General features: G+C 50.1%; 1 protein-coding gene and 1 pseudogene across 2 annotated transcripts in view; one reads left to right on the top strand and one right to left on the bottom strand.

The window, feature by feature from the left end:
* Mrtfa (myocardin related transcription factor A) overlaps positions 1-24,479 on the top strand; it is a 178,456-nt gene that overhangs the window by 148,096 nt on the left and 5,881 nt on the right. For both annotated transcript variants that reach the window (NM_001082536.2, NM_153049.3), the window contains 6 exons: positions 15,924-15,979; positions 19,024-19,099; positions 20,083-20,244; positions 21,713-21,888; positions 22,327-22,476; positions 24,162-24,427. In NM_001082536.2, coding sequence (NP_001076005.2) covers positions 15,924-15,979; positions 19,024-19,099; positions 20,083-20,244; positions 21,713-21,888; positions 22,327-22,476; positions 24,162-24,427 — 886 coding nt within the window. The remainder of the gene's footprint in view (positions 1-15,923; positions 15,980-19,023; positions 19,100-20,082; positions 20,245-21,712; positions 21,889-22,326; positions 22,477-24,161; positions 24,428-24,479) is intronic.
* On the bottom strand, positions 2,848-2,998 carry Gm25131 (annotated as a pseudogene).

The following is a 24,479-nucleotide window of genomic DNA, read 5'->3' as shown; positions in this document are numbered from 1 at the left end:
GGGGCTATATTTTATTTCCGGTTTATACCTTCAATCTTTTATGACCATGGAAAGGAAAAGTCAACCTAGCTTATTCATTTCTCAGAACACTCCCTTGTAGTTCCCATGTCGGCCAAGCTGCTCCACTCAGCTGGGACAGCAAGTCTGTGGGACGTGGTGTGCTTTGGTGGCTCCTTCCCATTACGGTTGTTCTCTTCTGTGTTCTGCTCAGCACTGAGCACAGCCTTGGGGGGGGTGGGGGTGGGGACTAAGGGATTAAACTCCTCCAGTTCCCACATAGCTTTCTCTGCGGCTCATGTTCTCTGATTGTGTGTCTCAGGTACGCATGTGGAGCTGGTTTCCAATGTACTCTAAGCAGGGCCATTTCCCAGTGTCCTTGACTCCCATCATGTCTCAAATATAACACCACTTAAAACTCATCAAATAGAGAGTCCCAGAATGTAGAGACCCACGCAGTCTAGGCTCTGAACTTTATCTAGAGCTTCTGAAGAAGAGGGAAGATGGCACATGCAGGAAGCAAGCGGATCTTTCAGTGCAGAGCCAGGAATGCCCTTGTGATCAGGAAAAGAGACTTAGAGGCTGGCTGTGCGTAGGACCCTTTGTTTTCCACCCCCATGCTGACTGATACACACACAGGGTGAAGGTCAGAGATGAGGAGGTGTTCTGACAGGCCAGCTGTCAGAGGCATGACACTTTCCAAAGGCAGGTGTGGATGCTGTCCTGACCTGATAAGGAATGCCTGGGAGTTCCTGGGTGTAAGAGTAGAGCCACTGTCTTTCCTTCTTGGCCTGTTCCAGCCAGACTTCTCAACAGTGAGCAGAGGGGCTTTTCTGGTGCTGCAGCCGCCTGTCTATCTGTCATCACGAGCTGGTACCAAGCAACCTTGATGCTTCAGCACACCAGAGAAGGAATACCTCGTTGTCCTTAGGGCTCTGGGGGCTTCGCCTGGCCCTCCTGAGCTTGGCTTTTCTCTCTCCCTGCTTCTCTTCCTTCCTTTCATTTCTTGGTGCTGAAAATCAAACCCAGGTCTTCATGCTGGGCAAACATTCTTCCTCCTTAGCTCTGTCCCTAGCTGAACCCTGTCCTTTATTTGTGTGTGTGTGTGTGTGTGTGTGTGTGTGTGTCTGTGATGTGAATGTGTGTATGTATGTTTCTGTGTGTGTGATGTGAATGTGTGTGTGTATGTTTCTGTGTGTGTGTGGTGTGTGTGTGTCTTTGTGTGTGTGTCTGTGATATGAATGTGTGTGTGTCTGTGATGTGAATGTGTGTGTGTGGTGTGTGTGTGTGATGTGAATGTGTATGTATATGTTTCGTGTGTGTGTGTGTGTGTCTGTGATATGAATGTGTGTGGTGTGTGTGTGTGTCTGTGATGTGAATGTGTGTGTGTCTGTGATATGAATGTGTGTGTGTGTGTCTATGATGTGAATGTGTGTGTGTGTCTGTGATGTGAATGTGTGTGTGTGTCTGTGATGTGAATGTGTGTGTGTGTCTGTGATGTGAATGTGTGTGTCTGTGATGTGAATGTGTGTGTGTGTCTGTGATGTGAATGTGTGTGTGTCTGTGATGTGAATGTGTGTGTGTGTCTGTGATGTGAATGTGTGTGTGTGTCTGTGATGTGAATGTGTGTGTGTGTCTGTGATGTAAATGTGTGTGTGTGTCTGTGATGTGAATGTGTGTGTCTGTGATGTGAATGTGTGTGTGTGTCTGTGATGTGAATGTGTATGTGTTTCTTTGTATGTGTGTCTGTGATATGAATATGTGTGTGTGTGTTTCTTTGTGTGTGTGTCTGTGATATGAATGTGTGTGTGTTTCTTTGTGTGTGTGTGTGTCTGTGATATGAATATGTGTGTGTGTTTCGTCTGTGATGTGAATGCGTGTGTGTGTGTGTCTGTTATGTGTATGTGTGTGTGTGTGTGTGTGTGTGTGTGTGTGTGTGTGTGATATGAGTGTGTGTGTTTCTGTGTGTGTGTTGATTTCAAGAATCATTTCTCTCCTTCATGCAAATCCCAGGAATGAACTTAGGTCGTCAAGCTTGGCAGAAAATGCCTTTACCTGAAAGCCACCTTGTACCTTGTCTTTACATTTTAACCCCTGGCTAGCCAGGGCCATTGGTGACTCGTGTCTGATTGGTTAGAATTGAGGAGTGTGAGGACAGCTAGTTAGTGTCATCCAGAGGCAGCCTCAGAGGTGCTCAGGTACACTGATAAGCAGAGGAGTGACTGGGTCCACCAGCGGGCTGAGTGGCTTTAGGTCTCCATGTAAGTCCTGCCCTCCAAAGAGTGGTTGCCGGCAGTGGGTCCTAAAGCTCCGAGTGAACTCTGACCCACCTTTGCTTTCTAGTCCCCCAGTTGCAGTTTGACCCTGTTGTTCATCTTGAACTAAGGATGTTGGCTACCTAGTCTATACAGAGGCAGTTTGCACACTTAGCGCCCATAGCTAGTCTAAGCAGTCATTTTGTACTTGCTAAAGAGTTCCTGTTTGCGGGGGCGTGGTGGCGCACTCCTTTAATCGCAGCACTCGGAAGGCAGAGGCAGGCGGATTTCTAAGTTCGAGGCCAGCCTGGCCTACAAAGTGAGTTCCAGGACAGCCAAGGCATACAGAGAAACCCTGTCTCGAAAAACCAAAAAAAAAAAAAAAAAAAAAGAGTTCCTGTTCGTCTGACCCTGAAGAGATATCTTAGTTTGACAAAAGTTTACAAGTCATCCTTCGGAGCAGTAGGATTCATTCCACGTCCCCTTTTCCACTCAAGTTAAATTCTTTTTTTGTGAGTGGGGGCGAGGGGAGGTGGACTAAAGCAAGCCTTGCCATCCCAGGGGTGCACTCGGGGACAGTGGGCTATGCTCGTTTCCTACAAAAGACTAAGGTGATAAAGTTGTAGGTTTCAAAGAAATGTTTGTTTGTTTTCTAAAGGTTTTTTTTGGGGGGGCGAGTTTTCAATTAGCAATAATCGCGCCTCGGATGAGTCTCATTGGCTAAGATACTGCCACTGTGCAAAGCTAAGGGTGGTGGTTGTTTTGTTTTTACATTTATTTTATTGTGTGTGTTAGTGCTTTGTATGCATATATGTAAGTGTACCACATGTATGCCTGGTACCCACAAAGGTCAAAAGAAAGCATTGCATTCCCTGCAGGCAGTTGTGAGTGGCCATGTGGATACCAGGCATCAACCCAGGTCTTCTGCAAGAGCAAGGGCTCCTAGCTGGTGAACCAAGTCTCCAGCCTGGGAATGCTGATACTGTAGGACATTCTGTCTCAATAGATACTTCACAGATTAGTGCCATTGTGTGGGCCAGGGAAGGGCAGACCCTTGTCTGTCTAGGCTTCTGCGGTCCATTTGCCCAAGTCTATTCAGAAGGATACTTTTATGTTAGTCTCAGAATTGCTACCCTATTAACCAGAGGTTTGGCCAACATCTACCCTTTCCAGAAGGAGCTTAGAAAGCACCCCACCTCCAGCACAACTTTTGCTGGCGGGTAGTTCTGGTTGCCTTAGGCTCCAGCTGCTTGTGGGCCTCTCAGAACCTCAGCACAGCCCATTTGCCCTCTCAGATACAGAAGTGATTTTGGCTGAAGAGATGCTCTCGGTTTGTCCACCCCACCCTGTCCCTTTCTTTTCCCTTCCCTCTCTTCCTTCCTCCAACTCCTCTTCTTCATCCTCTTGTTTTTTTTTTTGTTTTTTGTTTTTTGGGTTTTTTTGTTTGTTTGTTTTTTGGTTTTTTTGTTAACGAAAAGAAACCTATGAGATGACGTGTCCTTTCCACAGGAATGTGATTGTTTAACTATAGTTATAGCTCTAGCGTGTTTTTGGGGGGGGACACAGGGGGTTGTTTTGTATTTCAGGAATGAGGCTGGACTGACCCCTAGATTTGAAGCCCAGAGAGAAGTGTGTTTGGCATGTGGCATGTGTTTGGCATGTGGGCATGAGTTTGGCATGTGTTTGGCATGTGGGTACGTATTTGGCGTGTGGGCACGTGGTTCCTGGGATGCTTGCTTTCCGCTCAGGAAAACCAGCTGGGCCCATGGCTCCTAGAAGTTTCAGCTGCACTCTTGATAGACAGTGGAGTCCTTGTTTCTCCTCCTGCTGTTCCAGGGTGTGTGTCCCTCACTGACTGGCATAGAGGCCCTCCTGGGCCAGTTGCTCCAAGGCCTAAAATAGTAGTCTGGAGTTCATTGTGTGCCTGAATGGAGACAAACAACAACAACGAGCCCTGTTGGATAGGGTAGAGAAAGTCTTCTTAAAATTATCATTTGTTTATTGGCCAGGCATGGTAGCACACACCTTTAATCAAAGCACTCAGGAGCCAGAGGCAGGTGGATCTCTGTGAGACCAGCCTAGTGTACAGATGAGTTCCAGAACAGCCAGAGGAAGAGAGAAAGACCTTTCACATAAACAGAGTTATTTATTTTGTGAGTGAGTGCGTCTGGGTGGATATGTGTGTGTCAGTGTGGGGAGGTCAGAGCACGTGGAGGAGTTGGTTCTCTTCCACCATGTGCGTCTTAGAGACGAGACTCTGCTAGTCTGGCTTAGCCGCAAGTGCGTTTTCCCATGAGCCGTCTCACTGGCCTCCAACTCATCTTTGGTTTTGTGACACCCTGGCCTAGAAATTGCCATGTAGACCAGGCTAGCCTCAAACTTGTAGTGATGCGCCTGCGTTTGCCTCCCTACTACTGGAATTAAAGGTGTGCGTTGTCAGGAGTGGCTTCCAAGTAATCTTTTTGATGACATTTTTAATATAATTTTAATATCTTTTTAAAAGAACAGGAGGGTGGCGTTGCTTTTCATAATTTTTGTTAATATTTGAGGTATAAAGGACAATATTTTTCAAGGTAATAATGAGTGAGGTATAGCATGCTTGGCCTACATAATGCATTCCAGGCTGGTCAGGACTGCATCTGAGAACAAAACCCAACAAAACCCAAAAGATGCTAAAGGGAGCAGAGAAGACTGTGAAGCTGTCTGTTGGCTACTTTGTTAATGTTATAGCTCAGTGGTAGGTGCTTGCCAGCATCCTCAGTACCACACATAGATAAAAGACAGAACTCACCATGTGCCAAGCCGAGCCCTGGGGCATATGACAGGGGATGCCTCTGTGTGCCTGTGTGTGCCTGTGTGTGTGTGTGTGTGTGTGTGTGTGTGTGTGTGTGTGTGTGTGTGTGTGCACTGTGTATGTGTGTGCCTGTGTGTGTGTGTGTTGCATGTATTGTTGTTTTTGAGGTTCCTTTCCAACTATCAGATCATTCTCTCTCAGCTTCCCAATTGCTTGCCACCATGCATGGCTAAGTCTCTCTCTCTCTCTTTTTTTAAAAAGATTTATTTATTTATTTATTTATTTATTTATTTATTATATGTAAGTACACTGTAGCTGTCTTCAGACACTCCAGAAGAGGGCGTCAGATCTCCTTCTGGATGATTGTGAGCCACCATGTGGTTGCTCGGATTTGAACTCAGGACCTTCAGAAGAGCAGTTGGGTGCTCTTACCCACTGAGCCATCTCACCAGCCCGCTAAGTCTCTCTTTTTTAAAACTGTTTTGGACTTTACCAAGGAAGGCGTGGTGGAGCAATAGGACAGTCGAAGGCCTTTGGCTGCAGAATGACATGAAAATCACAAGTAAACACCTGTGGCGACCATAAGGGCCCAGCACTCTTAAAAAGCAGACTATGGTGACATGTGCCTATAGACTCAGCCTGGAGAGTGGACACTGGAGGGTCCTTGTCCATCAAGATCTAATGAGAGACACTATCTAAAGGAAGAAGGTGGAGGGACATCAGGCTGCCAAGCTGGTCACCTGTGTTTGATCCCTAAGACCTACGTGATAGAAGCAGAGAAACACAGATAGTTACCCTGTGACTTTTACACATGCACCATGGAGTGTGTACCCCCATCACACACACAATACACAAAATATGTAAAGTATAAAAGGAAAATGAAAATTTAAAATGTGCCAGAGATGTGGGTGAGTGGTTAAGAGTGCTTGCTGTTCTTGTAGAGGACCAGGGTTAAGGCTGCAGCACTCATGATGGGTGACTCCACCACCAGTAACTTTATCCCAGGGGCTCCAAAACCCTCTTCTGCCCTCTCAGGTGCGTGTGTGTGTGTGTGTGTGTGTGTGTGTACATACTTGCAAGCTCGAACCTGTGTGTGTATTCACACAAATAGAAATACATCTTGAGTTTTTAGTAATAAAACAATTAAAATCATAAGCTGCAGAGTGGTTGAAGAAAATATCAGATGTCAACCTTTGACCTCCACATTCATATGTGCATATGTGTATGCGCACACAAATGTTACTGCATGTCTATCAAAAGGACACCTGGAAAACCAGTGTGTTGATCATATTCTGTTACCATAACACAATACTAAAATAATCAATTTCTAAAATGTCAGTTTTGCTCATCGTCTGTTTTAATGTGTATATGTATTTGCCTGCATGTATGCCCATGTGCCACATGTGTGCCTGGTCCCCATGAAAACTGAAAAAGGGTATCAGAGCCCCCAGGGAGTTCAGACGGTTGAGTCAGCATGTCTGTGCTGGGGACCAAGTCTGAGTCTTCTGGAAGAATGGCCAGCGTCATGGCTCTGGAGACCAACCAGGGCTGCCTGGCCTGTGGAGACAGCGGGCAGTGGTGAGAGTGCACAGCGAGCCTCCTGCTCAGCTCATCAGCTGGGAAGGGAAGGAAGGAAGCGGGAGCCTTATCCTCGGCAAAGCCCTCCTAAAGGGTTTATCACTTCCTGGTAGTAGCACAGGCTGAGGACCCCTGGAAAACACTCCTAGGCCATAGCAATCAGACTCAAAGTCCTTGGCCCTGGTGTTTTAACCCTTCGAGTGCCATATCTTTGACATTTGTGTGTACTAGCCTGTGTACCCCTCTCCTAGGAGGGTGGGGGAGCTTCCCGAGCAGTCTGCCACTCAGAGCTCTGCTTCCTGCAGTCCTTTCTGTGCATGCAGGATGTGTGTGGAGGGCAGAAGTGCAGTCCCTTAGGCCCCAGGGCCGCCTGTCTCCCAGCCCTGGGTCACAAGCAGGAACTACGACATCCAGCCTGTGTTTTGAATGTATGTTCCAGAGATTGGATTAACATTCTCAGAAGCACTTTGCCGACCAACTGAGCCATCTCCTGCACCCTCGGCTTTCCTTTGTGGTAGTTGGCTTTTATGCTGGTCTGGGTGGGAGTGACAGCCAGGTACCAAAACAAGGGTGGTGTCAAGCTTGCATATCAAAACAGGATACGTGTTGAAGCTTCATGACTTGGGGTGGACCTTGCTTGCCCTAGATGCATGGTTCCTTCTAACTGAAGCTTGTCTTTGATTCTCATGAACTTACTGTTCCTATTGTCATAGTCAGGCCCTAGAGCTGTTGACATGACTCTGAGTAATGGCCTTTGCTGAAGTATTTTGATAGTCATACTCATACACTGTCAACTGGACACAGGGGCAGAGTGGAGCTCAGGCCCAGTTAGCACTCGGGTTCCTTCACACACAGGCTGTTTCTTTCCAGTGGGTAAGAAGGGAAGAGACTGAAGCAGTAACCATGCCTTCACCTTAACCCAGCGGAGTGGATGGATGGCAGAGTGCTTTACTCACTGCGTGTGGTATAGTGGATGAGGATCGAAGCCTCGGAATTACATAGCTTGCCCTCAGTTTCACTGTCTCTTAGAAACAGAGGCACAATTAGCCCAGCTTGTCTAGCTCTAGACCTGCTGTTGATTCCTGAAGGAAACACTTGATAGTGGTACTTACACACACAGGAAGTTTCAAGTCTGAAATACTTGAAGGGGCTGGGGCTGTAGCTCAGTTGGTAAAGTACTTGCCTGCCATGTGTGAATCCTTGAGTTGAGCCCCCAGCAGCACATAAACTAGGTGAGGTCGCAGATGCCTGTCACCCAGCCCTCAGGAGGTGGAGGCAGGACGAGGCACTCAAGATCACCCTGTGCTGCATAAGGGCAAAGCTGCGAGCGTCTGAGAAAGAAAGGGCAGGGAAGGGGCTTCTCTTGAAAACTGAAACAGCATCCAATTGAGGTCCTGTGATTGCCGAGGTCAGGAAGTCGGGTTTCAGGAGGTAGAGGTGAGAGCAATTATTGGTTTTGGTCTTCCAGATTGCTGTCCATGTCTGCTGCTCTGAGAGGCGGGAAGGCTGCTTTTTGCTTGGGTCACGGAAGCTCGTATTAAGTCAGGAGTGCTTAATGTCTATGGATGCCTCTTGAGTGTTGCATACCTCTGACTGGACAGCTGTCTAAGCAAGCACCTGCAGTCCCCTGCATGGTTTCCAGGCCTTCAGAGCTGCCCCGGTGCCTGCTGTGCCTCAAGGGAATCTCCTCTGCCTGGGACAGGATCCCAGAAGCATCTGCTCGGTGCTTGTGTTGGCTCTTACATGATAGCGCTGCAGCCAGCCTCTGCCCTTCTGTAGACTATGAGGGAAGGGCCCTTTCTGTTTCCTGTATCCATCCCAAGGTTTTCTCTTCTTCCCCTGCTGGGTGGAAGGCCTATAGCTGTGATGGCCACACCCCTGAGCCCAGGCAGCAAGAGGTGGGATCTGCCTCAGTAGGACTGGGGTGTAGCCAGGGTACAAGGAAAACAGCAAAAAGACCAGATTTATTTGTCAGTACTTCATACCCAGCCTGACTCTTTGACTCCCAAGAATTGGAACTCTTTAGCCATGAAGTCAGTGCAATTGAAATGTCACCCTTGGCAGTCAGTGGGCTGGCAAATGTCAAAGGCAGATGCTCCATGTCTCAGAGTTGAAACTTCAAGTCAGAAAGCTATTGAGAAGGTTGGTACAGTCCTTCCTCATGTGCTGTTCATCACTGAGGACTGTGGGGGGGACAAGCATCGATAAACCACCCACTTTCTAACTTCTGTTTGTCCTTTGGACTGGTGAAACAGTCCAAATTTCTACGGTATCAAAATTGCCAACCCACCAAGAATAAGACTTGTTGGAGCCCAAGTCTCTAGAGACCCCTGAACTCTACTGGGGTGCCCTTGTCTTGAGCTGCATTGGGGAAATGCGTGGCTTCTGGGTCTACTTTGTGGAGAATAGTGCTGTTCTGTCATCCCCTGAGAGGAAACAGAACACACTCTGTTCAGAGGATTTAAGAGTTGATGGCAGAGGGGACTTTGCTGCTGCATGAGAGAGAGAGAGAGAGAGAGAGAGAGAGAGAGAGAGAGAGAGAGAGAGAGAGAGAGAGAGAGCGCGAGCCTGAGCCTGAGCCTCCACATCCCCATCCCCAAGGCGCCTGCCTTGCCTGTCTCTCAGTGGCTTTGTGCAGCGTCTGTAGCAGTTCTGAAAAGATAACTCCCCGGAGATGTGTGTGTGATTCAGTTTCCTCAGGGCAGAGGTTGATTACCCAGTGACCCTTCTCCTCTGTGCGGCCTCTTCAAGAAAGGAAGGAGTAGTAAAACAGGAAGCTGCACCTGTGTATTTGCTCAAGCTTAAAGCTCAAGTCTCTCTTCTGTCATATTGCCAATTTAGAGAAAATGATGAAGTCATAAAATGCCATGGGGTGGGGAGGATTCCTGGAGCTCGCAGTCCCAGAACAGAGTTACCATTGTTTGTGGTTGGAGCCCCACAGCATCTACAGTCCTGAAGCATGCGTGCCTGCACTCTGCTCATTTGCTCTACTCTGATGAAGCTCAGGATCCCCTGCCTAAGGATGCTACCACCCACAGTGGGCAGGGCTTCCCAACTCAGTTAACGTAATCAAGAGACTCCACCCCCCAGGAGAGGCCCTCACAGGCCAACCTTGTAGACAACCTCTCATTAAGAATCTTTCCAAGTGATTCTAGATTATTTCAAGTTAGCAATACTAACCATGGAGACTAGGAGATGTCTCCATGAGTAAAAGCGCTTGTCACCAAATCTCATGACCTGTTCAATCCCTGGACTCACAAGTTAGAAGGACCAAACTGACACACACAATAAGTTTAAAAATAAATGTAATTTTTAGAACAAAAATTAAAGGGGCTGGAGAAAGAGCTTAGCTGTTAAGAGCATCAGCGGCTCTTCCAGAGGACTGGTGTTTAATTCCCAGCATCTACATGGCTGCTTGCAACCATCTGTAGTTCCAGTCCCAGGATATGACACCTTCTTCTGGCCTCCAAGGGTGCTACATGCAAATGGGACACAGACCTACATGCAGGGTACACCCATACACATAAAATAAAAATATTTTTAGAAAGAATAAGAACTAAAAGCCTAACAATCACAACTAGGAAAAAAGGCTGAAAGCAGAAGGTGTCCTAATGTGTGATAGTCACAGCTTACAGCTCCTGCCTACAGAGTTGTCAGTGAGCCCAAAGTGTGACCGGAGCCCAACAGCCATTGTCTTTCCCCTTAATGTCAGCATCTGTGGAGAGACCCAGGCCACCCTCACACAGACAGACACAAGGTGGGAGGGTCAGTGGGGACTGAGGGACTAAACTTGGTGGCTAAGAGCTGTCAGTGATGAAGAGCATCCCTAGAACTTCCGGGGGGGTGGGGGGGGGGGAGGCTCTCTAGCCGGGATGCTTCAGTAAATCTTGAACTGGTTCCAGGCGCTGGTTATACCCTTCCTGTTTCAGCTCATGAACAGAGAGCCTTGGAGGTACCTTGAATACAGCTCCTGAGTCTGCCTATAGTGGTTCCATGGTGTATTCTTGAGAAAGTGGAAATCAGAGCTCTTTTACTTGCTTAATTCACACATGTGCTCATTTAAGGCAGCTAGCTTGTCAGAGAGGAAGAAAACAGGTGCTAGCAAGAAGGCCCAGAGTATCAACTGGTTGCAGCCAACTGGTGTGGAGCCCAGTCTCAGACTGAAGCTGTGTGATGAGGAACGCCACAGCTCTTGGCCAGTGTGTCGGGTGGTGTCTGAAACATCTCTACCCTTCCTGCTCTGACAGAGCCGCACACTTGCCTTTGCTCAGAGGGTCACTAGGTCCCTAGGGGGGAGAACGGGTCAAGAGCTGCCCCTTGCCACCAGAAATATGTATTCCTAACACTCTGGTGTCTACATGGGTCATAAGGGCCTTCTCCACACAGAGACTGCCTTCCTGGAGTTCTGAGAACATGAACTTGGGATGAGTAATGTCCTGGACCTTCCCAGCAAAGCTTTAAGACAGCAAGGAGGGAGGGATAGACCCCACGATGAGCGCATCCCTCCTGGCTGGACACTTAGTCTGTGCTTTCTGACTACCAAAGGCCAGGATTTTTAAACCCATCTTAGCTTTTCTCTACCTCCCTGTGTCTAGTCTCCTTGCCATGGAAGGAAGGTCGGTGATTTGGGCTCTCCTGTGCCACTTGATCCTACATCAAGAAAGCCTGGGGCTTTACCTGCATCATCTTACTTCTCCGTCACCAAGTCACACTCTAGTGTGCTTTAACAAAGCTGGCTGGACAAACACAATAGCTGCCCAGCCTCAACCCCAGGGACTCTGACCCCTCCCACGTGGGCCTGGTACATGGTGGCTGGAAGTCCTCACAGGCCTGAAGGAGGAGCGGTTGCCCTCTCCTCCGCCTGCCTGGCAGAAAGGGCGATTGAAAGGGCCACGCCTGTTGTCAGGAAGTAGAATTCAGAATGGCAGAGAGAGAGAGCAACCTTAGCTAGGCTGCCATGGGCCAAAGGACCAACATGCTGCACAGTGTTAGTTGAAGGAAGAAGGGGAGGCGGATGACTGCCTGGGAGGGATCCACCCTCCATGGTCACTGCTGCTCAGCCAGTGTTGGTTTCATCATATAAAACTGGAACGGTCCTTAGGGACCAAGATGTCGTTGTTATAAACGGATAGGACTTTGTCATTGCTATCGTGAGTTCTCCGGGTCATTCCTCACTCTTCTGCCCTCGCCTCATCCATCCTGGCCTGTCTAGTGTACGGCTGCTCCACAGTGAGCAAGCCCTAGTTTTCACGCTACAGTCTTCTGGGTCTGAAAGCCCTGGAGTCTCTCAGATGGGTCTGTAAGTCCTTCTTCTGTGTGCCTGTACCCTTGCTTGTGGCTGTGGTCAAGCCTGCCTTTCCACGTGGCCCACAGTCAGGTCTACATCTAACTAGTACATCTGATTGGTGCAACCTTGACATAACACCCCACCTTCACCCTGCACCAATCGAAGTTCTTTGTTTTTTTGAAGAAGTTGAGAAACTAAGTCAGAGAAGCAGAAAGACCTCTCTTCAGAATAACAGAATTAGGTTGTAACCATTTTCTAGTTTCTAGTTTTTTCTAACTCTTCTGAGCCTATTAAATGGAACATTACCTATCGCAGGCATGTGTGCTCCTGTGTGTGCAGGTACACACGAGAGGACAACCTCATGCATTGGCCTCCCCTTTCACCTGGAGCAGTGGCTCCTAACCCTTCTGATGCTGTGGCCCTTTAATTCAGTTTCTCGTGTTGCAACCCACAGCCATAAAACCATTTCCATTGCTGCTTCATAACTGTAATTTTGCTTCTGTTATGAACTGTTTTGTAAATATTAGGAGACCCCTGTGAAAGAGTTTTCAACATCCCCCAAGGGGGTCAGTTATGACCCACAGGCTGAGAGCCACTCACCTGGAAGCAAGATTACCTCTTGTTTGCCACTGTGCACCAGGCCACCCGGCCTGTGAGCCTCTCCTGTCTCTACCCCCCAGCTCACCATAGGGCACTGCGGTTAGAGAGTGCTCATAGGCCTGCACTCACATGGGTGTTGAAGGCTGGACTTACACATGCGTGGCAAGTGCTCTACTCAACAAGCCTTCTCTGCAGCCCTCCTTAGGTAAAATGCTAAATTAGCTAGCGTGTTCGAATATCTGAGCTAGCAGCTGGGCACGGTGCTACAGCCTGTGACCCCAGCACTTTTGAGCTGAGGCCGAAGATCGTCCTGAGTTTGAATGTAGCTTAGGCCACAAGAATTCATTGAGCATATGTATCAAAAGATGGCCTAGTCGGCCATCACTGCAAAGAGAGGCCCATTGGACTTGCAAACTTTATATGCCCCAGTACAGGGGAACGCCAGGGCCAAAAAGGGGGAGTGGGTGGGTAGGGGATTGGGGGGGTGGGTATGGGGGACCTTTGGGATAGCATTGAAAATGTAAATGAGGAAAATACCTAATTAAAAAAAACTGAAAAAAAAAAAAAGGATAGACAACTGTAAGTCATGTATGCAGCAAAAAAAAAAAAAAAAGAATTCATTGAGACCACATCTGGGAAAACAAAACCAAAAACAACAAACCCAATCTGACCCAATCCCTGCCATATAAGCAAGCATTCAGTGGGTATCATTTTCTGTCTTGCTGGAGTGAGAGATGCCCTTAGGTCAGTGGGTTCAGAATCTGTATCCACCATGGCCCTTTGACCTCTCACCGTCATGCAGTGGTGGCAGCTGTCATTGGTACATAAAGATGAACCACCCCTGTGTCAGGCTGTCTGTGCTGTGAGACATGCTTCCGGAAGCCGGGTTTGTCATTACCCCTGGGGTTGCAAGGATAGGATGTTCAGGTAGCCAGGGCTTAGACAATCATCTGTGTCTGCAGCCAGGCCCAGCCAGCCCGAGAGAATAAGCTAGTGACTTGGCTAAGCCGCGCTTGTGGCAGCAGTGCATCCCATGAGACAGTGGGTGCGTGCTTTTTGGGTTTTGTTCTTATTTATTAGTATGTTGGCAGGGTCTCTCTACATAACCTTGACTATCCTGGAACTCATTGTAGACCAAGCTGCCCTAGAACTCGTAGAGACCCTCCTGCCTCTGCCTCCCGAGTGCTGGGATAAAAGGTGTGCATCACCGCACTCAGCCTGATTCTTTCAAAATAGAGTTGGCTGGGCAGTGGTGGCGCACACCTTTAATTGCAGCACTTGGGAGGCAAAGCCAAGTAGATCTCTGAGTTCAAGGCCAGCCTGGACTACAGAGCTATTCCCAGTGTGGCCATGGCTAAACAGAGAAACCCTGTTTGGAAAAATTAATTAATAAGGGAGAGAAAGGGAGAGGGAGTTTGTGTGTGTAGATGCGTGTACATGCATGTAGATGCCTCAGAAGCTAGTAGCAGGGACATTGGGTCCCCTGAAGCTGGGGTGATCGACTATCACGAGCTGCCTGAAGTAACTGCTGAGCCATCTCTCTAGCCCCAGTGATGGGAGTCTTTGTTCCAGGAGGTGGGCAGAGTCTCAGTCTCCAAAAAAGTAGTCATAAGCTGAATTGTCCCAAGAGTTGTTAGGACCCTGTAATGGGACTCAGATCCTTCAACACAGGAACTTTTCCAGGTTTCTAACTCTGAATCTGAACTCTAGGACCTGACAGTTAACCTGAGGTTTCAAGCTATAGTACAGAGCCCTCTTGCTGACCACATAGAACCCTCTTACAGACACCCGATAGCAGCTTACTGAATGAGTGACTATAGGGCGGCTCTGTTGTGTGAGAGAGAGATGTGGCATACTCCTGTGTTGTGAGAGAGAGAGAGATGTGGCATGCTCTTGTGTTGTGTGAGAGAGAGATGTGGCATGCTCCTGTGTTGTGAGAAGGAGAGAGATGTGGCATGCTCCTGTGTTGTGTGAGAGAGAGAGATGTGGCATGCTCCTGTGTTATGTGAGAGAGAGAGATGTGGCATGCTCCTGTGTTGTGAGAGAGAGAGATGTGGCATGCTCCTGTGTTGTGTGAGAGAGAGAGAGAGAGAGATGTGGCATGCTCCTGTGTTGTGTGAGAGAGATGGGGCATGCTCCTGTGGGCTTGTTGTCCCAGCGTTGTGGGAGGGAGTGGTGCTAGCCTGTCACTCTCAGACCACACTCCTGCTTCCAGGCCCTGAAAGCCAACTTTGGTCCAGTGCATTCTTGCACAGTGGAACCAGGAATGAGGGCGGGCTTCCTTCCCTTGGGGCAGCCTGGGCGGTTCCCTGAATGGGTTCTCTAGCTGTGCAGGTTGAGGAGAGAACCTGTACTGGTTTGTCTTGAGGGTGTCTGCTGAGTCTAGAGCTCCCCCTGCTGTCAGAAAATGGAAGGGCTCACATGGCCTTACCGTTTTCTCTCCTATTATTACTATTTTTAACATTGTCTTTAATCTAAACAAAACTGCTGCCAGGATGGTGAAGCTCCTCTGAGCATGCTCCCAGGAGGCCCACCCCTGGGAATGGAGGGGCGGAAGCACAGAGGCCAGGCAGGATAGGTCCTATCTGTGTCTTGCTACTTTTAGTGGCTCCCACCACAGGCCTGGAAGGTTATCTTTGCACACAGTCTCACACTGTCTGCAGCCTTGGGCAGCAGAACTGAAACCGACCACAGCCTCACATGCTTCTCACCTACTGCCATTGCTCCCTAGCGAAGGGAGCCACACGCCCCCTGTCCTCCCCGGCGTCTTAAGTTGTCATGTGTCGCCTTACAAGAGACTTGGAGTGCTCATGCTGCATTTGCAGAGGAGCTGTGGCCGGGCTTACCATTAGTGACAGAAGCTCAGCAGACCCCAGAATGGGACCCAGCTTTCACGAGGGTCAGCCAACAATGACTGAAATTTTCATAGTTCTCAAAGATAAACCTGAGAGTCATTCTAACCAAGCCGTTAGTCCCGGCTGAGCAAAGATGCTGCCCTGTGAGGGGTCGGGCCTCTGCTTTCACCTCCCTATGTGGCCACTGCAATTTCTAATAAGACAGAAAAAGTGTGGTGGGTGCAGCTCACAGATCTGCCCAAGCCAGGCAGTCATGGAGCTAACTGGTGGGATGGAGAATGGTGTAGCACTGAGCCAAAGGTCAAGAGGTCCTGCTGTCCCCAGGGGTCTCAGAGTGACCAGCCATAAAGACACATGCTTGTTGGGTGCCAGGTGGCATTTCTCGCCTGCAGTGGTAGTGCTGTACATGGAGTGTCACTAGGAGGTGGGTTCTGCTGCTGTTTGGGGTTTTGGTTCTGGGACTGAGCCCAGGGGCTTGCCTGTGCCATGCAGGCACTCCAGCACAGAGCTAGCCTCAGTCTCTAAATGTAATTCTTTTATGGTTCTTTTCTCAACAGCTTTGAAAAGCCCCGCTGCATTTCATGAGCAGAGAAGAAGCCTGGAGCGGGCCAGGGTAAGGCTCCCTCCTCACCCCCACCCCCCACCCCCGACCTGCAGAGTACACCGTCAGCACCAGCCAACTGCGTTTCCTTCCAGTCTAGCACAGCTTTGGGGTCAGCCCTCACCTTGTAGCTCTACTCTAGGTTTCTACTATAAAACCTTGGCCTTTCCTGTTTCTCCCCTCCCCCCCCCAGCCACTCTCCCTGGTAGAATATAGACAGAGTGAGACTCTCTTTTTAGTACCTTGGAGGCCTTGTGAAGGTCACCAGAGCTCCCTCCCCAAACCTGGCCTAAAGACGTCTCATCTTCCCTCCACCGACTCCATTTAGGCTCACGTAGGTGATCTGCACCAGTCCTGCCCATGGCTGCTCCACTCGAGAGCACACTGCCCACAGCCTATGGGCTCCAGGGAACCTCCATCTCCACCTGCCCCAAAGCAGCCAGCATCCACTTCTGCCCTTGTAAAGCAGACCTGGCGTGCAAAAGCCACACTTTCTGCTGAAGCACTGTAGTTGCAGCCTTGTCCCCTCCTTTTCAGTTCCCTCTACTCCCCCCTCCCCAGCAATGTCCTGTGCTTGCTGTGGGTGGAGACGGGGAGGGAGCAGCTTATGGTTCCCCTAGTGCCCCCACTGGACTGCTTTTTTCTCTATAGAAAATCAAGATTAACTCTTAGGGAGTAGGAAGAGCGGAAATCAGGGTGGGAAACTGAGAAACAGAAGCAGTAACAAACCATTTGCTTGCTTACTTCCATTTGCTTGGAGACAGAGAAGGCCCAGCGGGGAGTAAGGTCAGCATTTGCAGCCAGGCAGATTAGCTCCGAGTACAGTGGGCCCTGGTTAGACACCACTGTCTTACTGAGCATAGCTGTGTGTGTGTGTGTGTGTGTGTGTGTGTGTGTGTGTGTGTGAGGGTGTGAGGTTGAGCTCATTTTGTATTTATCCACACAGGAACCCTCACAAGTTAGATGCAGCTGTCCTTGGTTTTTGGTTTGGTTTGGTTTTTGAGACAAGGTTTCTCTGTGTAGCCCTGGCTGTCCTGGAACTCACTCTTTAGACCAGGCTGGCCTCCAACTCAGAGATCCGCCTGCCTCCTGAGTGTTAGGATTAAAGGCGTGTGCTCCACTCACCTCCTGGTGTACACCATGGTTTCTAGATGCAGCAGAAGCTAGCTAATCTGTCCAGCTAGAAAGCAGTAAAGCTGGAACTCAAACCTAGGTCTGTGGAGCCCAGACTTATTACATTTCGTGTGTGTGTGTGTGTGTGTGTGTGTGTGTGTGTGTGTGTGCGCGCGCGCGCGCACTCGAGATCAGAAAACAACTTACAAGAGTTCTCTCCTGGGCTGGTGAGATGGCTCAGTGGGTAAGAGCACCCGACTGCTCTTCCAAAGGTCTGGAGTTCAAATCCCAGCAACCACATGGTGGCTCACAACCATCCGTAACGAGATCTGACGCCCTCTTCTGGTGTGTCTGAAGACAGCTACAGTGTACTTATATATAATAAATAAATAAATCTTTTAAAAAAAAAAAAAAAAAAAAAAAAAAGAGTTCTCTCCTTTCATCATGCAGGTCCTGGGGATCACACTAAAGTCCATTTCAGCAACCATGTATATGTATATATGTATATAACCATATATATGTTTGGTTATATATGCAAAATAATTTTATTTCCTCACATGCGGTAAATATATTCATCTAACAAGTGCATATCTTGCACATCTGTTCACAGATGATGTCAAAATTACAATACTGGGCTTAATAGTTAAGCATGCACTGAACTGTCTTAATTAGATATGAAAAGTGAGTGTATTGGACTGGTCGCAGCATAGCTTGCCTTACTCAGTGATAGCAATGAGAAAAGTTGTTAGTTCTGCATCTGAGTAAGAGCGTGGCCTGCGCGTGTGCGGCGGGAAAGCTCCGCATGCGATCCCAGTCATGCCACAGCTCCCCACGTCTGTGACTCCAGTTCAGACAGCATCTCGGGAGACGCATCCCTGGTGGCTGCGGCCCAGGTCCCACAGGAGCTCTTGGATGCAGCTTTGGGTGACCATCAGCTGCTTGTGTTTTCCAGCCCCAGCAGTGCCTGCCTTCAGTGGCATCAGCTAAAAGTCCTTTCTTTACCTTCTGCACCAGGAGCAGACTGGTTCTCCTTAGTAGCTTGTGGGTAGCCAGGCCCGAGCCAGTGGACATCCCTGGAAGATTGACTGTTTGTTATAAAAGCCATGACTCAGACCCATTGAGACGAGAGGTGTATTTGAATGGGAGTAGCCTCTCTGGTGGGTTCTCCCAGCACCTGCCCTCTGCTCGCTACAGATGGGCTGATGTACCCAGACCCCGCAGCTGCTTTCTGCATCTTTAGGCTCAGGCCACAGGGTCCTGGGGCCACAGCCAGCAGCATGAGAACCAGGCTGATCTCTGCTGTAAATGATGTGCCACAGTAACTTCTTTCCGACCCTGGCCCATCCTGTCCTCTCCTTTCGTAGGCCGTTGCAGAGGCGAGGAGCCTCAGAATTAGCCTTCAGCGGCGGGGGCTCGGTGCTGCTGAGGGAGTGGTGTAGTTCTCCCAGCATCTGATGAATGCAGAAATGAGGACATGGGACTTTAAGGAACTAGAGCTCTGACACCATGTATCAAAATTAGTATTGCATTTGGCAGTCATTCAGACTGAATTGAAAAGACTCTTGAGATCACGCAATGCGAGGTTTTTGAAACAGGACATAAAATTGCATCCACAGTGATTACTCCTCTGCAGAACCAAACTCCATGAAAGAAGGGCTGGAGACAGCAGACTCACTGCTCTGCTGACATGAAATAGGTGACTGTCTTGTTTTCTGATTTTAAGTAGTGTAAGTATTAAGTTTTAAATACATACAGCGGTGGCCTGAGAGATGCAGCTGCAAGCTGATGTGTACTTTGATATCCGCCTTGCCTCAGGACCCTGCAGTCACCAAGCTGCTGAGGTGGACAGTGGCAGCCACTACAGCCAAATCATGTTTTGTGGTCCTGTCCACTCATAAGCTTCTGTCCCAGCCTTGAGAGTTTCTTGGTGCGCTTTTCCACAGACCGAGGACTATTTGAAACGGAAGATCCGTTCCCGGCCCGAGAGAGCAGAGCTGGTCAGGATGCACATTCTGGAAGGTGTGTGAGTTGTACCTCCCCGCTGCACGTGCATTGTAGTTCTGTGCCCTCCCACTCTCTGCTCTTGTCCATCTTCTGCTAGCAGAGCCAACTGTTGGCTTTACAGTCAGACACGTGTGTGGCTGTTACTGTCTTACGGGAGTTCGTGAGAAGCCTGGGTTGCCATGACCCTTTTTTTTTTTTTGGTTTTTTTTTTTTTTTTTTTTTTTTGGTTTTTCAAGACAGGGTTTCTCTGTGTAGCCCTGGCTGTCCTGGAACTCACTTTGTAGACCAGGCTGGCCTTGAACTCAGAGATCCACCTGCCTCTGCCTCCCGAGTGCTGGGATTAAAGGCATGCGCCACCACGCCCGGCCTAACATGACCCTTCTGGGTCCACCACCCACTGGGATAGCATGGTCATGGTCTCTATCTGCTGGGATGGAGCCCCTTTCTCTCCCAAACACTGCAGTTTGTTTGGGTTTCACTTGCTCACTCACTCCCCCACTGGTATTACCTAAGCACCTATGATGGCAGCCATACTCACCCAGCTATACTTTTCGTTCCTGTGGTTAGCTATAGGATTCATTTTCTATAGTGTTTGAAAGGAGAAGTTGGGCTCCAGAGAGTACCACGTATGTGCCTATTTTAGTTTGCTTAGTTTGGGGGTCATTGGGAGCCTCAAGGAGACCTTCTCAAGTCAGAACCCCACATTTTGCCACTGAAGCCACCGAGAGCCAGGACAAAGAACAGTTTGCCTTGGTGGCCCAGGTCTGAGTGGAGCAGAGCAGTTCTTGCTCTGGTGTTGTGGCTGTGCAGCCCCGCCTCAGAAGCTGTTCAGGTCAAGCCCGGCTAGAATTGCCCAGCGACCCTGGAAGCCAGGCTACACTCCTGCCTGGGCGTGGTTCCCACTCTGCTCCTGTCAGCTCCTGTGGCTCTAAGGGCCCTAGGCCAGGAATCTGGGACCTTTCCTCCCATCTCTCTGAACCCCCTTCTTTTCCATGTAGAGACCTCGGCTGAGCCTTCGCTCCAGGCCAAGCAGCTGAAGCTGAAGAGAGCCAGGCTGGCTGATGACCTCAATGAAAAGATTGCACAGAGGCCTGGCCCCATGGAGCTGGTGGAGAAGAATATCCTGCCTGTGGAGTCCAGCCTGAAGGAGGCTATCATTGGTGAGGAGGCTCCCACTCTGTATGGACCGTAGCCTGAGTGTAGAAGAGAGGCTGAGTTCAGGGGGAACTTCAGTTTAGACATAGGGATTCACCGGGAGGAAATGTGAGGAAGCGTTCAGGGGAGGCTTTCGGGAGGAAGTGGAACCCAGGCCCATGTTCATCTTAGGAGTCGTGGGCTGCTGAGGGCCCCACCCACATCCATCTACACTCATGTCCATCTACGCACACAGGTGTCCACCGTCTCTTCAGACACACAGCACAAGTCCCATGTCATTCCCTCCCTCAGATCTGAGTTGTCTCTTTAGCGTGCCCATCTGTCCTGCTCCAAGGTCTATCGACCATCACCTCCCACAGGGCGGTGCCCACCCAGCCCTGCTTCCAGGACATGGCTGGGTGCAGGAGCGGGATAAATAGTACTTGTGGGGCTATCCTGCACATGGTCTCCATCCTGTCAGTGTGGCCAGTGGCTTCCTCCATGATGGGCCCAGCTCAGTGTGAACTATGACTTATCTGGGCTAGATCACCCTTCAGTGTGCTTGGCCCCACCCTGCTGCTGTCTCTGAATAGGTCCTCATGCTGGGAGGAAGAAAAATCTGTTTGTAGGATTGGTGTGAAGTCTAGCCACAGGTGAGGGAACAGAAGGCCAAGCAAGCCCCACCCTCACAGTCCTAGCCCATCCGGCTGCAGTCTGCCAGTGAGAGAAGCTTAGATGTTCCTCCTCGGTCCCAGGGCTGTAGAAAGTCTCAGGTCACAGCTAGAGAGGAAGAGGCTGTGGGCTTGTTCCTCTTTTTATCTGGGGTCCTCCCCTCTCCCCAACCTCTTCCCCCAGCTGTGGACACTGGTTGTGACATGCCTCTTGACATATCCTCCTGGCCGGGGTTTCCGTCTTTCCTCTACTGCCACTGCGAGTCCCAGCTGGGGCCCCTGTCCCTGCCTCTGCCCCCTTTCAGCCAACTCTGTCAGCTGTCAGAACATGGTTCTGGGCCAGTCTAGGCGCTCAAGGCAGTGGACTGTCCTGGCATATTTGCTGCCCAGGCGCTAGGTCTTGGCTTCATGGACCTTTGAAGGAGGGCATACTTTCACTGAGCCCAGGTACCTGTGAGGTGGGGACCCTCCCCCCATAGCCTCAGAGCCTTAGGCTGTTGTGGCCTTTGGGGACTGAGCCCTAAGGAGGAGCTGTGCTCACTTGCTGTCACCGTGGTCTATCAGCAGCAGGTTCATGGCCTTCACTGTGTGAGTGTAAGCAGTAGGAAAACAAAACCGGGAGTTTGTATGAAGGCCCAACCACAGCTCCTGGCAAGCCTGTTCCAGAGGCTGACTGTGCCTCTGAGCTCTGCACTAAGGCAAGGCGCTCGCTAGGTTCTCTATACTGTGCACCTCTTAGATGCAGGGCTGGGTCCTGCCAGCCCTTCCTGCCTACTTTCCTGTGTGCTGGCTGCAGGAGTCTTACACTGGCTTTGCATTTCAGTGGGCCAGGTAAATTACCCAAAGGTAGCAGACAGTTCCTCCTTCGACGAGGACAGCAGCGATGCCCTGTCTCCTGAGCAGCCTGCCAGCCATGAGTCCCAGGGTTCAGTGCCATCACCCTTGGAGTCCCGAGTCAGTGATCCACTGCCCAGTGCCACCTCCATATCACCCACTCAGGTGAGATTACCTCCTTCTAGATTCTTTCTCATAGAATCTAGAATTCTACCTGCCAAGGCCGCCCAGAGTCAGGCCTCTGTCCTGGGCAGTATGAGCAGGTCCTACTGTATGCATGAGGGATAGATGTGTATGTGTGGCCGTCATTTCAGATGCCAACAATGGACCCAATTCTAGCAAGCTGAGCATAAGGAGAGGCTGGGTTGGGGTCCTGCAGCCCTGGCCACCCACTCTCATTGGCTCTCCTAGGGCTGCTTATCCAAGAGCACTCAGTCAGAGATGTGGCCACCACCTGCCTGGCCTGTCTGGTTCTCTCCCAGCCAGCCTGGCTTTGTAACGTGCTATCACCCCACTTTGCCCTCTGACCATGAGGATGGCAGGGCAGGATAGATAAAGTCTACTTGGGGGTGCTTACTTCGTCCCTCCCTCCCTCCCTCCCAGGTTCTTTCTCAACTCCCAATGGCTCCGGATCCTGGAGAGACGCTTTTTCTGGCAGAGCAGCCTCCTCTGCCTCCCGCACCTCTGCTGCCCCCAAGCCTAGCCAATGGAAGCATCGTCCCCACTGCCAAGCCTGCTCCCACACTCATCAAGGTATTTTCTGCCAGCCACTGTCCTCCCAGCTAGAAGTCATCCTAGCTGTGGGAACGACTGCAAGGGGTGGGTCGGTACATCCTCTAGCGGTCAAGAACCTGACCCAAGGTGACCTGGGTATTTCTCATCTCTGCACTGCCCGTGGGACACTGAACACTGTCTTGGCCTGTTTTTGTTGTTAGGAACACGCTACCACAGCCTGGACAGAGATTAAAGAAAAAGGCTTGGGTCAGGGAAATGGCTCACCTGGATAAGGCATTTGCCACTAAGCCTGACAACCTGAGTTTGGTCCTCCAGATGTCTGTACTTACAGGTTCCCACAAATTGTCTTCCTACCTCCACATGCACACTGTAACATTCACACACATACACACACAAATTAAAATGTAATTTTTTTTAAAGGAAGTTTTTCTTGGCTTACAGTACTAGCCCATGGTAGTAGGGCTCAGTGTCCAGGATTCAGACATTGGGGCTCTACCCTAAGATGATCTTACAGAGTCCTAGTCACTCTGAAGGCCCCCTCTATGTATAAGTTAAACCACCACCCTCCTCAGACCTCATATGGGGAGTTCAGCTCCAATGTAGATTCAGCAGGTGTGGCACACTCACCCCGTGGCAGGCACAGTGAGCCAGGCATTTATGCCTGAAGGCACTACCTTCAGGTAGAGCACTGTTAGAGGCTGGCTGAGCTGAGCAGGGTATGCCACTGCCTGTGGAGCCTGCTTGTTGGCACTCCTCCCTGAAGCACCTGGGAAAGGGGTTATTGTCATTGTCAGGGCCATGTAGCCCCAGTAGTTTTACCTGTCCTCTCATTCTCTTGGCTCCCTCCCTATAGACCCTACACCAACATGGCAACCACCCCACCATCACCTCTGAACTCCTCCAAACCCCCATCCCTGAGGCTGCCCTTGGCCACACCTTTCCTTCGGGTCTGTGGCCTCATCAGATACACTGAGAAAGTCAGGACCTCTTCTTGGGCTCCAGGAGCCCAGCTCCTTACTGCCACATGTCCATGTTATCTTCCTCTAGTGGGCTACCTCTGTCCACACCTTCCTGTGGCCACCAGTTCAAGACTCTACCTGATCTCTGCATCATCTTCTGCCTTTGTCTCACCTTTGTCTGCTCAGAAGTGTCTAGGCTCCCACAGTCCTCTCTGGTACCCCCTGATTATTTGCCTTCATCTACCTCTGCCTGCCCCAAGAGCAGGGTATTGACCATGGCCCACTGATCTTTCTTGGTTCTTGGCCTGAGTCCTGCCCATCCAGGCCTTATTACAGTTGTGTCAGCTGGGAGCCTATGGGCACACACAGAAGATTGTGGCATCCTGGCCTGGATCAAGAACAAAATCACTGTGCAGCCTTGGGCAAGCGACTTCTGAGCTTGTTTCCAAATCACTGACACTTCCTTTCTAGGTGGGACTCTTCAGGGGCCTGAATGGCGCCCTTTGAGCATGGCCGCGCTACACAGCTCAACTGTAGTTTTGCCTCTTTTTTTTTTTTATGTTGCTCAGTCATGTGACACCTGTACAGCTCCATCTGATTGGTCTTTCCTCTGGCCTGCCACGTCTTCTAGGATAGGGCCAGTGTCATAGAGTAGGGGTGGGTGCTCCTCAGAGGATGCCGGGCATGGGCCTAAGTGGTGCCTCCCTGGGGTGGCCCCTGATACAATGTCTCATGTCCCCTCAGCAAAGCCAACCCAAGTCTGCCAGCGAGAAATCACAGCGCAGCAAGAAGGCCAAGGAGCTGAAGCCAAAGGTGAAGAAGCTCAAGTACCACCAGTACATCCCCCCGGACCAGAAGCAGGACAAGGGGGCGCCCGCCATGGACTCCTCCTATGCCAAGATCCTGCAGCAGCAGCAGCTCTTCCTGCAGCTGCAGATCCTCAACCAGCAGCAGCAGCAGCAGCAGCAACAGCACTACAACTACCAGGCCATCCTGCCTGCCCCTCCCAAGTAGGAGCACAAGTCCCCGAGGCTCTTCACCTGGGCCCCACTGCCTGCAGAG

Source organism: Mus musculus, chromosome 15, assembly GCF_000001635.26.
Source record: "Mus musculus strain C57BL/6J chromosome 15, GRCm38.p6 C57BL/6J".
In the NCBI taxonomy this organism is placed as follows: domain Eukaryota; kingdom Metazoa; phylum Chordata; class Mammalia; order Rodentia; family Muridae; genus Mus; species Mus musculus.
The sequence above is the reverse complement of the archived record's forward strand: the minus strand, read 5'-3'. Positions and strand labels throughout refer to the sequence as shown.